General features: G+C 41.9%; 1 protein-coding gene across 3 annotated transcripts in view; it reads right to left on the reverse strand.

Annotated features, from left to right (window-relative positions):
* Positions 1-12,902, reverse strand: part of RBKS (ribokinase) — a 97,156-nt gene that overhangs the window by 45,773 nt on the left and 38,481 nt on the right. For all 3 annotated transcript variants that reach the window (XM_045012049.1, XM_045012052.1, XM_045012053.1), the window contains exons 3-4: positions 8,419-8,482; positions 5,705-5,767 (exon numbers count right to left, since the gene is read on the reverse strand). In XM_045012049.1, coding sequence (XP_044867984.1) covers positions 5,705-5,767; positions 8,419-8,482 — 127 coding nt within the window. The remainder of the gene's footprint in view (positions 1-5,704; positions 5,768-8,418; positions 8,483-12,902) is intronic.

The raw sequence follows: 12,902 nt of genomic DNA on the forward strand, positions 1-12,902 counted from the left end.
ACAGGGTACACGTACCTCTGGTGAAAGCCACTGGTTTAAACCACATTCAGTTCCTGTGTGGATACTCCTATTTAGAATTAAATTGGCCTTATTCACTTTGGAAGTGAATTAAATTAAACTGAATTAAGACCACTTCATTTCTGAGTAAAAAAATCCAAATTTGGGCTTAATGCAGTTTAATCCAATTTAAATTTACACCTTCAGTTAATACAGATTAATTTTTCTGAGTACCCCTACATAGACAATTCTGAAAACTGCCAAATGAATTTAAAGTGCTGTTTTTAAATACATTCTACAAATGCCTTATGATAGGAATATCCAAGGCATGTCTACACTTAAAACGCTGCATCGGCACAACTGCATCGATGCAGCTGTGCCACTATGGCTCTTTAATGAAGATGCTCTAAACTGACGGTAGAGAGCATCTCCCATCTGTTTAGCTAATCCACCTCCATGAGAGGCAATAGCTATATCGGCAAGAGAGGTTCTCTCACGAACATAGTCTGTCTACACTGCCGCTTAGGTAGGTATAACTACATTGTTCAGGGGTGTGGATTATTCAAAGCAAAGTTATAGCAAAGTAATTTTGTAATGTAGATCAGGGCTCAGAACACACTGCCAAATACAACAGGAGCACAGTTTTTCTTTAGAATACATGTGAAAGAGCCCTCAAGACATCAGTGGTGTTTAAGGGCTTGTCTACACAGCCCCGCAGTGCAGACTATAGGGGCATGAATTGAACTATGCACTAAAGTATTGCCCTGTAACTGCCCTATGTAGACCCTGCTAGTGTGAACTAAAAGGGACTAATGGGACTACCTTAATGTAAACTAGGTTCCTTTTAGTTCACATTAGCAGGGTCTATGCAGGGCAGTTACAGCGCAACGCTTTACGTGTGCTGCAATTCACACTCCCATAGTCTGCACTGCGGCCAACAAACTCTACTACATCTTAGCAGTCTCTCAACCTATCAGTACAACTGCAGTAAAGGCTGCAGAGCTCCTGCACAGTATTTCATAGGAAAAAAATGATAATGTCTGTGACTACGAAAGAATATTATGAGAAATAGTTGCTTGACAAATCACAGAGTTCAGGAGCATAAGGACAAATTTTGGGTGTGTCCATGGTAATGTAGTTTCTCTACAGTCACTTGCTGAACACATTAAAAAGCCCCGTTTTCCCAGTATATTAAAATAAGATGCTACATCCAGGTACCAGTTTCTTCTTAGCTCGCAGGACCAAAACATGTGTTTTACTTTATGCAAAGGATATTTCAGTCACATTGACATTCATGTTCTGCACGTTTTTTGCCTTGTTTTGCTAGTCACGTCTAAATGTGTATTTTGAAAAGCTTTCTGTGGGTACATGTACATGTAGTGCTTTGATATTGAAGTGTGCCCACGCTTTATAAAAAGTGTGAGAATTCAGTGTTCATGAAATGACTGAATAATAGCAATACCTATAGTCAACGTTAATTTAGGCAGGCACTGTGCTTGCTTTTCCACACACTGTTCTGCCAGTGCACCTTGCTTCTAACCTGCAACAGTCCTTACTATTCCAGTCCTGTGCCCTCACTTTATTTTGCTAATGCACTTTGATCATTGCCTGCCACAGTCCTTGCTGTTCCTTCTCTGGGCTTTTTCTATGCATGAAGGAATTGCCAGACTGGATCAGACTAGTGGTTCAGCTAGTCTGGTATTGTCTCTAGCAATGGCCAGTGCCAGATATATCACAGGAAGAGGAGGGTGCCAAAACTGTGAAGGGGATAATATGGCATAACCTACCCATAAAGGAAGTTTCTTTCCTATATAGAGATTGCCTTGTAACTGCTTCTTTATTTATATAAAACAAAACAGAAACAATATGCATAATAATTATACAGAGTTCCTATAAACCAGTAATACATTGTCAGGAGACAGGGTTCTGTAAGAGTGGTAAAAGTGGTGGGGGAAAGGAGGTGAAAAGGGGATGCAGCAGTAAGTGGAAGTGGAAAGTGGGACTACACATCTGAAGAGGGAAAATGTTCAGAAAAACCGAAGAGGGAAAATGTTCAGAAAAACTGTTGGAGGCATGTTACAGTTCTTTGCTTTGTGGGGAGTGGGGAAATACCACCATCTGCAAGGTCTTGGTTGACAAGCCCACTTGGGAAGCTGGAGTTTATGTTTAGTAAGCACCTATCTGGAAGCAGTGAAAATTTCCAGAAAAACACAGATTTCTAAGGCTGTCACAAAAGCTAAACTTTGCAACGCATCTGAATTGTGGATTTCACAGGACCACATAATGGAAATGTTGGTTGTGACTCCATATACTGAGTTCCATTTTGCTCTTAAAGCAGAGACTCGACCTCTTTGTTTTGTATGAAAACATACTGTGCTTTCTCCCCAAAACTTACAGCACTCACTCTGCCTATAGAATTTTCTGAGAATTTACAAGTGATTCTGTTAATTAGCTTATGAGTTAAAATTAATTATAGCAGAGTCCTTTACAAAATTTAGCATTTGTCTCTTTTCTTTATCCTGAATTATCTTAACAGAATAATGCAGACTCTTCAAAGAACTTTAACCCTTCCCTTATAAGAATAAGACAGACTGATATAAGCTCTTTTATACTGACATAACTATATCCACATGGGTGAGTCGTACTGCTTAAACTATACCAGCATTGCTATAGCAGTACAACTTGCATGGGTAGACAAGCCCTTAGATGAGTACTGTACAACTTGATAGGTCAAATCTGCCAGGCTTCTTCAAATAAAATAGTCTCTCTTGTAACAGCACAGAACACAAGTACTGCTATTTTATTGTAATCTAATCAATTTTGGCCCCAGACGGTTTTAAGTAGAAGTAACAACCATTACCGCTACAGTTCCGTATATCTGTTTGCTTTACAGCACAGTCGTGACCCGCTTTGCTCTAGCAGCAGCTTCTATGTGAAATATGAGGCCAGTTTTAGATTTGGTAACTTAATTTAGGAACTGTCCATTTTTGACAGAAATAACCTATGTGCCACAATGCATTGTTCAGTTCATCCTCCACATCACAAAACTTCTAATGAACTTTTGTACCAATATCAGTTTCTAGGAAAATCCACCATAAACTTCAGAGTAGTGGACAATCGTCATGGCTCTGATTCCTAGTGCTTCAAAAGTTTTTAATCCACAAGTTTTTGTCCGTTATCCCTCAGAACAGATCACAGGGTTCTTGAAAACCCAACAAGTCACTCACTACTGTTTCAAGGTTAAATTATGCTCTTTCTTACGTGGCCCAACAGAGGACTAAAAGGAGAAGTAAGACTGTGTCCCTTACTCAGCCAACCTGAACCTTGGGTCCAGTGTAGAGCACAGACAATATTTCTTGGATATTCCTCCCATGGGAAGTGGGCAGGGAGGAGAATGAGAGGGGCCTGGAGTGGGCGATGCCATGGCTCTGTCCTCTTCCCCCAGTCACTGACCAAAGTAGCTGGTCAGGTATGTGAGGGATGCAAGCTTCACTCTCAAGAGCTTCAGTAATTTACTTCCCAAACTTACTCCGCCAGAATGGGAGAGGGGGAGGGTCATGGAGAAACATCAGGGAAGGAACTGTGACTCTGGTATGTCTATCTTAATTCACTGAACTAAAGGGAACTAAGGCCACTACTTCTGAATGTGAGTATCCAAACTGGGGTTAATGTGCTTTAACTAATGCACTTAATATTTGCACTCAGATTAACCTTTCCAACTTGCCCTAGTCACAATTCCCTTTCCAGGCTGTGATGTGCCCCCCATAAGGCTTTATGGACTATGCTTATGAATGTATACATGACATAACTAGAATATGTTTTATGCTACATATGCCATGTAACATATCTATGTAAAGGTTATGATCTACTGAATACATTCCTCCTATTTGTATGCATGTATCATTTTTGTACTTGAAGTTAGGAATATTGGCTGTCTGCTTGCTTGATAGCCTTAGTAAAGCATTTGGCCAGCAGATTAAGTGCCCAATCAGGAACCACTTAAGCCAACAATGAACCTGGGAGATATCAATCCACATCGGGGCTTTCCCAGGAATGAGGTTTCGCTGGTAAGAAACTCAGTCATGCATGGACATGTGACTTGACTATGTGACTCCACAACTCCATCTTGGAGCTGGACTTTGGATAGGAGAGAGGAGGGGGCCTCCACCCTCAAGAGAAAGTCTATTTAAACCCCTGGGAGACCCCTTCATTTTGTCTTCAGCTGGCTCAAGAGATAGCCTCTCCACCCCCAAGGATACCTGAAAGAAACTAGAACAAAGGACAGTAACTACAGGGGGTGTGAGTGATTGCTGGACCCAGACTAGCAGGAAACTAGTCTGTAAAAGGAAGCTTACTGGAACTGGTGAGGTTATTACTGTATTAGGCTTAGATTTGCGTGTTTTATTTTATTTTACTTGGTAATTCACTTTATTCTGTCCACTACTACTTGGAACCACTTAAATCCTACTTTCTGTATTTAATAAAATCACTTTTTACTTGTTAATTAACTCAGAGTATGTATGGGGGGGAGCAAACAGCTGTGAATACTTCTCTATCAGTGCTATAGAGGGCGAACAATTGATGAGTTTACCCTGCATAAGCTTTATACAGAGTAAAACAGATTTATTTGGGGTTTAGACCTCATTGGGAATTGGGCATCTGAGTGTTAAAGACAGGAACACTTCTGTAAGATTCTTTCAGGTTAAGTCTGCAGCTTTGGGGCACGTAATTCAGACCTTGGGTCTGTGTTGAAACAGACGGGCGTATCTGGCTCGACAAGACAGGGTGCTGGATTCCCAGGCTGGCAGGGAAAGCAGGGGCAGAAGTAGTCTTGGCACATCAGCTGGCAGTTCCCAAGGGGGTTTCTATGATCCAACCTGTCACACAGGCCTGCTCCTGGGATGGAGTTGTCACATCCTGATCCTTATTCTGGGCTGAGTCAAGGTTCAATCTAGACCTTAGTAATTTTTTTCAAAGAGTTCACAGGCTAGTGAGTATGAGGCAAAATTTGTTTGAAAAGGAAAAAAAATCAGCAGAAGTTAAATTAGTCACTATGAAAGACAATATAAAAATGGTTAATTCCCTCTTTTCTACCCTGTCCAAAAATATGAAAGCAAAGGTACACGCTAAATTAAAGGACAATTAATATGTAGGTCAAATGCCACTTTTGGAGCATACGCACTACAGAAGGATCTCCGAGTCAAATATTATGGCAAGATTTTAAAGACAACTGGATAATCTGAGAACCAAAATATCTGTAGCTATGCAGATTAAGATAATAAGGATAATCTTATTTCATAATTCCTGGCATAAATTCATCATGTGCTGGGGTCAGGAAGGAATACCCTTTTCCCATTGTAAATCTGCTAGGTACATTATGGGGGAAGTTTTTTATATTTAGCTGCCCCCCCCTTCCTCTGGTGCACCATTTACTGGCCAGTGTCAGATTAGATGAATCAGTGGGCTAGTCTATTTATAGCTATTCATATGTAGATACAATAAGGGTCAGATTCTCCCACGCTTACTCACATTGAGTGGCACTGTGCTCCACTAATAGTCCGTAGGATGAGTAAGTGTGGAAATGTCAGGATGACAGAATTTGTCTGTAAATGAGGGAAAACCCCCATAACTAACAAAGACCAGAGAAAAGTTTCTTTTGCGGCTTACTTTGCTTACTAGGGGACCACTCAGAACGTGAAATATGTACCTTCACTGTTAACAATTATTGAAGCAGCTCCAGTAGCAGCATCCTCAGTCTGACCTACAAATTCTAAGAAAGGGAAAAGTTACTGTTTGTATTATTTCAACAATAGCCTGTGATGCAGTTTAATCTCCCATAACCTCCAACACTTAAAAATGTTAATAACTATTTCATGTGTAACAATGCCAAAGAAACTTAACAACAACAACAACAAAAGAAGTGTTAACTTACACCCCCAAAAAAGCAAATGTGAGTCCAATGCTCTTCAATGTAGCTATGTCTCTGCTTCAATAACAGCATACTTTTATCCAGTAAAACAACAGATTCTAGGCTGGAGAAAATTAAAGCATTGAAATACACCTCTACCCCAATATAACGCGGTCCTCGGGAGACAAAAAATCTCACCGCTTTATAGGTGAGACCGCGTTATATCAAACTTGCTTTGGATCCCCCGTTCCTTGTTCCCAGACCGCTCCCTCCAGAGACCCTTGTCCATAATCACCCCCAGGAGCTCACCCTGGGGAGGATGGGAGGTGAGGGAAAGGTCCCGCACTCACCAGCGATGGGAAGCGGAGCACCATAGCTGAGAGCTGGCGGAGTGGAGTGGGCTGGGGCCGGGCTGCTCCGCTTCCCACTGCCGATGAGTGCGGGGAGGTTGACGAAAGGACGCCCTCCACACTCACCTGTGGTGGGAAGCAGAACAATGCAGCCCCAGCCCGCTCCACTCCGCCAGCTCCCAGCCATGGTGCTCCGCTTCCCACCGCTGGCCAAGCCACATTCCTGGGAGCTGGTGGAGTGGAGCGGGCTGGGGCCGGGCCACTCTGCTTCCACTGCTGCTGGTGAGTGTGGAGGGGATCCCTTCCCTCAAGTCCCCTCCCCAAGCAACACAGCTGGGGCTGGGGCGAGGGAAGTGGAGCGGGCTGCTCCCGGCCCCCCGCCAATCCCCCGGGCCACCCTGGGACTGCGGGGCCCCCAAAATTGCACCCCCACAACTCCTGCCTCCTAGACCCTGGGAGGGGGGGGGAGCCTCTGACCGCCCCTGAGGCCCTCTACCCCTTATCAAACCCCTCGGCCCCGGCCCGGCACCCTTAACACGCTGCTCAGAGCAGCGTGTCAGAGCTTTACCGCATTGTATGCGAACCCGCGTTATATCGGGTCGTGTTATATCGGGGTAGAGGTGTAATGCAGCATATTTCCCCCTCTTAATTCTCTGATTTACATTTTTGAAGGAACAGCAGCCTACATTAATGAAGATGGAGGTTGTGGTGAGGCTGTACATTTCCTCTTTGGATTAATCCATTCCATTAAATTATTACAGGCTGAGCTGGTAATATGGCCTGTTATTATGGTTGCCCAAGACTTTCTGCTATAAAACCCAGTTTTCAGTTACATATAACTTTGCCAAACATTAACCATTTGGAATGAAATTTTCCATGTCAGGTGATTGCCTCTGGCTATTATTATTTTTGAAAATTTCAGTCAAAATAATGGTTGTTAGCAACTCAGAGCTACATTTGAGGGAGGATCCTGCTCAGCTCCTTACAGCCCTGGGCTAGAGTAGACAATGCTCAATACAGATGGAACCTTTGGGGACAATAGCTGCAATGCTTTAGCAAGTTTCTATTGAGCATGTGTGTACTGCAAGGGTTGGACTGTTATTACTTCATTATAATATATGGATTAAATGTACTCAGTTTACAAGCAAAAAGATATTTTCCTTAACTCTAGCCCTGCAAAGTCAGCCTGGGATGTGAGAATCAAGCTGGATTGTTCACTTCTCACACATCATCATTAGTAACTGAAGTGCTAAAGGCTGGTAAAGACAACAGTGCAACCTCCCTATCTGTCCAATTATGCCTTCAGTGACACTTGGGCATCCTCACTGCTTTCATTTGCGGCCTGACCCAACATCCACTGAAATCAATGGAAAGACACCCATCAATTTTAAGATGCTTTGCATCAGGCCATTGTTGATACACAAGAAGAAAGCAGAAAAACAATGCAAATCTCTCACTCTCTCTTAGCCATGTTGGCTTTGCAAGGCTAACAGGAGTCAAAGGCAACAACAATTTACTTTCATCACTGAAGTGAATAGATATGACTTGAGACACACACACATGCCGAGTAAGAAGGTTCCATTTATATAAATTCACATTACAGAGTAGAACCAAACCACGCTTTAAGGAGGAACTAGTGTCTTTGTAGTGACTTTTACGAGAGTAGAACTTGCTCCATCTTTGAAGTCTGCCATCCCCTGACAATGATTTAGATCCTGCTATTTACTGCTCTAAATCAACATTGGACATTTAGGCTAAAAATTAAGGGCAAAATTTTCAAAAGTGGACACTAATTTTGGATGCTTCAATACTTGGGTGCTCTACCTGAACCTCATTTTTCAGTCATGCTAAGCATGTGCAACTCCTATAGACTTCAAATGGAGTTGCAGGTTCCCAGAACCTCTGAATGCAAGTCTCTAGGTGCCTCAAATTGGGCATCCAAAATTAATGGCCACCTTTGAAAATGTTGGCCTAAAGATTTAACGTAGGCCAATTCAAACCAGACCGGACAAAGTAATGGCAAATACACTGCAGAGAACCATTCTGCACCAGAATGGGTGTGTGAATTAGACAACCTAACCAATCTACCCTTTCACCTCCTCCATCTCTAGTTTCAAATTTTATCTAAAAAATTAACAAATTTTTTTAAAACTGAAATTTTACCTGTAGAAATCCCATTTCTCTTGAAATTTTCAATATAATCATTGCCAAACGAGTCTTTCCCAACCTGCAAAGAAGTTATGAACATTAAATATTTTACAGTCCGCAAAATGGTGTAATGCAACCATCATACACTAGACTTTATTTTACAGCTCTTTTATCTCAGTTACTTGATTAAATAGCATTTTACAGCTCTCTCCCACCTCTAAAATAAAAAGCACATCAGATACAAACAAAATAATGCACCTTTCACACTCACCTTGCATCACTGGCATTATAATTCATTCATCCTTCTAACACTAAGCTGAGTATTCAGTGGCAAAAACCTACATTAAGAAAGAGTTATGGTTGCTTGGTGGCACGTCATACCCTGGTAGACTGCTGAGTTGAGCAAAAAAACGTCTGAAAACCAGAAATGCACAGTTAGGGTTGTCCATGGAACCTTAGCTCTGCCCTCTTTCAGCAATGCCCCAATATGCCCGATTAACATACAAACATTTATTCTGCTATGTCCACTCTTGCTGAAATGTACAAATACTTCACCCCTTTTTACAACCCATTCAGTCTTACCCACATGATTCCATCTAACATGCCACTGTAATAATAAAGACAGTCCTTGCCCCAAAGAACTCACAGCATAAGTTAATTGGTGGATGTGTGCAGGGTTTATGTATGTGTTGGGGTGCATTGGCAGAGTAGTTGGATGGAGGGGGTTGAAATGCATTGGCACAACTTTGGGCTGCAAGAAGGTCGGGGTCCACTGGCAGAGCTAGGGTTTCAGGGGGATTAGGGTGTATTGGCGGTGCTGGGGGTATAGGAAGGTTAGGGTTGCATTGACAAAGTTGGGGGTGCAAATGGTTGGGGGTGCCAAGGGATGGGGTGTAGGAAGGCAGCTATAAAAATAATATGTAACAAATGGAAGAAAGGGGAAGTTGACAGTATAAATATAAATCATAAGCTTTAAATCAGAAGGAATTGTAGAAAACTGGTAAGGGAAGCAAAGGGATTCAAGGAGAAAATTATGGTCAGCAATGTTAAGGACAACAAGGAGTCATTTAAGTATATTAGGAACAAAAAGAATCCTAACAATGGTATCAATCCATTAATAGATGCAAATGTTACAATTATCACTAATAATGCAGAAGATGTGGAAGTGTTCAATAAATATTTCTGTTCTGTATTTAGGAACAATAAAAATGGTGTAGTAATATATGATAATACACTTTCCAGTCTAGTAGTATCTCAGGAGGATGTCAAATAGCATATGCTAAAGTTCAACATCTTAAAATCAGCAGATCCAGATAACTTGCATCCAAGAGTTTTAAAAGAGCTGGGTGAGGAGCTCACTGGATCATAATGTTGATTTGTATAAGTCTTGGAACACCAAGGAAGTTCCAGAAGACTGGAAGAAAACTAATGTTGTGCCAATATATAAAAAGGGTGAATGGGATGACCAGGGTAACTATAGGCCTGTCAGTCTGACATTGATTTCGTTGGGGTTGGTCCTGCTTTGAGCAGGGGGGTGGACTAGATGACATCCTGAGGTCTCTTCAAACCCTAATCTTCTATGATTCCATGATCTCAAGGCAAGATAATGAAGATGATGATATAGGACTCAACATAAAGAATTAAAGGAGGCTAATATAATTAATGCCAATCAACATGAGTTTATGGAAAATAGATCCTGTCTGTCACAGAGCGTCCCTTCACCTAGCCGGTGAATACCGCATCCCAGACTGTTCCTGCAGTGTCCTAGCCACAAACACATGCAGACTGATTCTCCTTCATCATGCCTGCATTTAATCTTCAGTGTCAAAGGATAACAGAATGTACCACAAGTTTACAGCAGGTGGTTTTCCACACAGTTCTCTTTTCTCTCCAAGGTGCACCCACTGAGCTCTCCTGTAATTCCTGTTCCTTCCAAACATACCCTCCCAGTTACTGAACCAATTGCCTCATTAGCCCAGTAACTACCACCCAAGCATCAGTAATCCGCAACAGAAACTAGTTAATTGACTTCAATTAAGCCCGTAATCTTTCCTGTGCTGCAGCAACCTCAGTGACAAGGATGCCAAAGTTAGTGCCTGGTCATGCTGTCAAACTAACTCAATATCTTTTTTTTTTTTAAATGAAATTGCAGGTTTGGTTGAGAAAATTAATAGTGTTGATGTAATATACTTAGACTTCTGTAAGACATTTAACTTGGTTCCACATGGCATTTTGATTAAAAAACTAGAAAGATAAAATTAACATGGCACACATTAAGTGGATTAAAAGCTTGTTAATGTAATTATAAATAATAATAAAATGTAATTGTAAATGGGGAATTGTCATCAAGAGGGTGTGTTTCTAGTAGGGTCCCACAGGGATTGGTTCTTTACTCTACACTATTTAACATTTTTATCAATGACCTGGAAGAAATCATAAAATCACCACTGATAAAGGTTGCAGATAATATAAAAATTGGGGAATGAAGATGTAAGGTTGCTGATACAGAGTTATCTGGATTGTTTGGTAAACTGGGTTCAACTTCAAGCAAACAATATGCATTTCCATATGTCTAAATGTAAAATGTATACATCCAGGGAAAAAGAATGCAGGCCATACATACATTATGGGGTCTCTATCCTGGGAAGCAGTGGCTCTGAAAAAGATATGGGAGTTGTGGTGCATAATCAGCTAAACATGAGCTCCCAGTGTGATGCTATGGCCAAAAGGGCTAAATCAATCCTTGGATGCGTAAACAGTGGACTCTTGAGAAGGCGAAGAAAGGTTATTTTACCTCTATATTTGGCCCTGTTGTGACCACTGCTGGAATACTGTGTCCAATGATGTGGTCCACAATTCAAGAAAGGTATTGATAAATTGGAGATGGTTCAGAAAAGAGTCACAAGATTGATTAAAGGATTTAAAAACATAATTTATAGCGATAGACTCAAAGAGCTCAATCTATTTAGCTGAACAAAGAGAAGGTTAAGGGGTGATGAGATTACAATCTGTAAGTACCAACATGGGGAACAAATATTTAATAATAGTCTCGTCAATCTAGCAGAGAAAGTGCTATAACATGATCCAATGGCTAGACGTTGAGGCTAGACAAATTCAGACTGGAAATGAGGTGTACATTTTAAATGGTGAGAGTAATTAACCACTGGAACAACTAACTAAGGGGCATGGTTGATTCCCCATCACTGGGGGGTTTTTAAACCAAGACTGGACATTTTTCTGAAAGACATGCTCTATGAATTATTTTGGGGAAGTTCTGTGGCATGTGTTATACAGGAGGTCAGGCTATATGATCACGATGGTCCCTTCTGGCCTTGGAATCTGTCAGTCTATGAAGGAAAGTTGGGGTACAAGGTGGTTGGGTGCACTGGCAGAGCTGGTGGATGCTTCTCACCTGAGCCCTGAAACACTCTCCCCTACCCTCGGACCCCTCACCATTATCCCCCTTCCTGTCATTACAGTCCCAAACCTCTCTCCCTGCTATTCCCTCATTCTTCTGCTTCCAAAACTCTCCCCTTCCCAGGAAGCATTCACATGTCTACTTTTTCTTCGCTAAATACTTTGACTACATTCCCCACAAACACTGCCACCCATGATTCTCAAATTGCAGCAACCCCCAGCCACTCACTCCAAAACTCCTTTGGTCTTAGGAAGAGATGTCATGGATCCACACAATCTGTGTTATGCCCCAGCTTTTAAACAATCCTTTGGAGGAGCCCCTTCAGTGTGCCAGACCCCCAAGGGGTCCCAGTCTTCTTTAGGGTCAAACCATGTGGCCTCAAGATCTTCATGACTGAGGCCAGGTCTACACTAAAGTTAAGTCGACCCAGCTACGCCCCTGAGTAATGTAGTTAGCCGACCTAACCCCCGACATAGACAGCATTAGGTCAATGGAAGTTAAGATTATCCAGGAAGATGGATTAACTACAGTGACAAGAGAATGTCTCCTGTCGCTGTAGGGAGTGGCTTTGCTGAGACTCAAAGCTCCAGCACTCCTGTTTCACACCATGAGCTCTGCCCAGTGAATTCAACTGAGATAAAGTCCTGTTCTGAGACTTTTTACTCTCTTCAGAGATCAATGCACCTCAGCAAGTATTTGTAATGACACCAGGCAGCCTTTTCAAAACAGAGAAGGGTTTTATTAGTCAACTAGAAACCACCACTGGAAAGTCCTTAGAAGCAAAGGTGAAGACAGAGTTCAGACTGGTCAACCTCAGGCTCTGTCTCAGCTGCTGTACAATCCATTTTGGCTCTCTCTCTCTCTGTCTGTTAGTTCCAGATGAAAGCTTCGGTCTCTCTGTAAAGGCCAGTCCTTAACATCTGACACCTTTCTGTCCTTTGTCTTCCTCCTGAAGGACCCCCTTTTGAGTTTACGTGTTCACCTGCTGGACTTTCCTGTTGCTAGATGTCAATTGTTCAGTCCTTGGGGTTCCCATTGTTTTTCTGGATATTTCATTGATATGAATGTTTCACCCAGCCCT

Source organism: Mauremys mutica, chromosome 3 (assembly GCF_020497125.1).
Source record: "Mauremys mutica isolate MM-2020 ecotype Southern chromosome 3, ASM2049712v1, whole genome shotgun sequence".
NCBI classification, from domain to species: Eukaryota; Metazoa; Chordata; order Testudines; family Geoemydidae; genus Mauremys; species Mauremys mutica.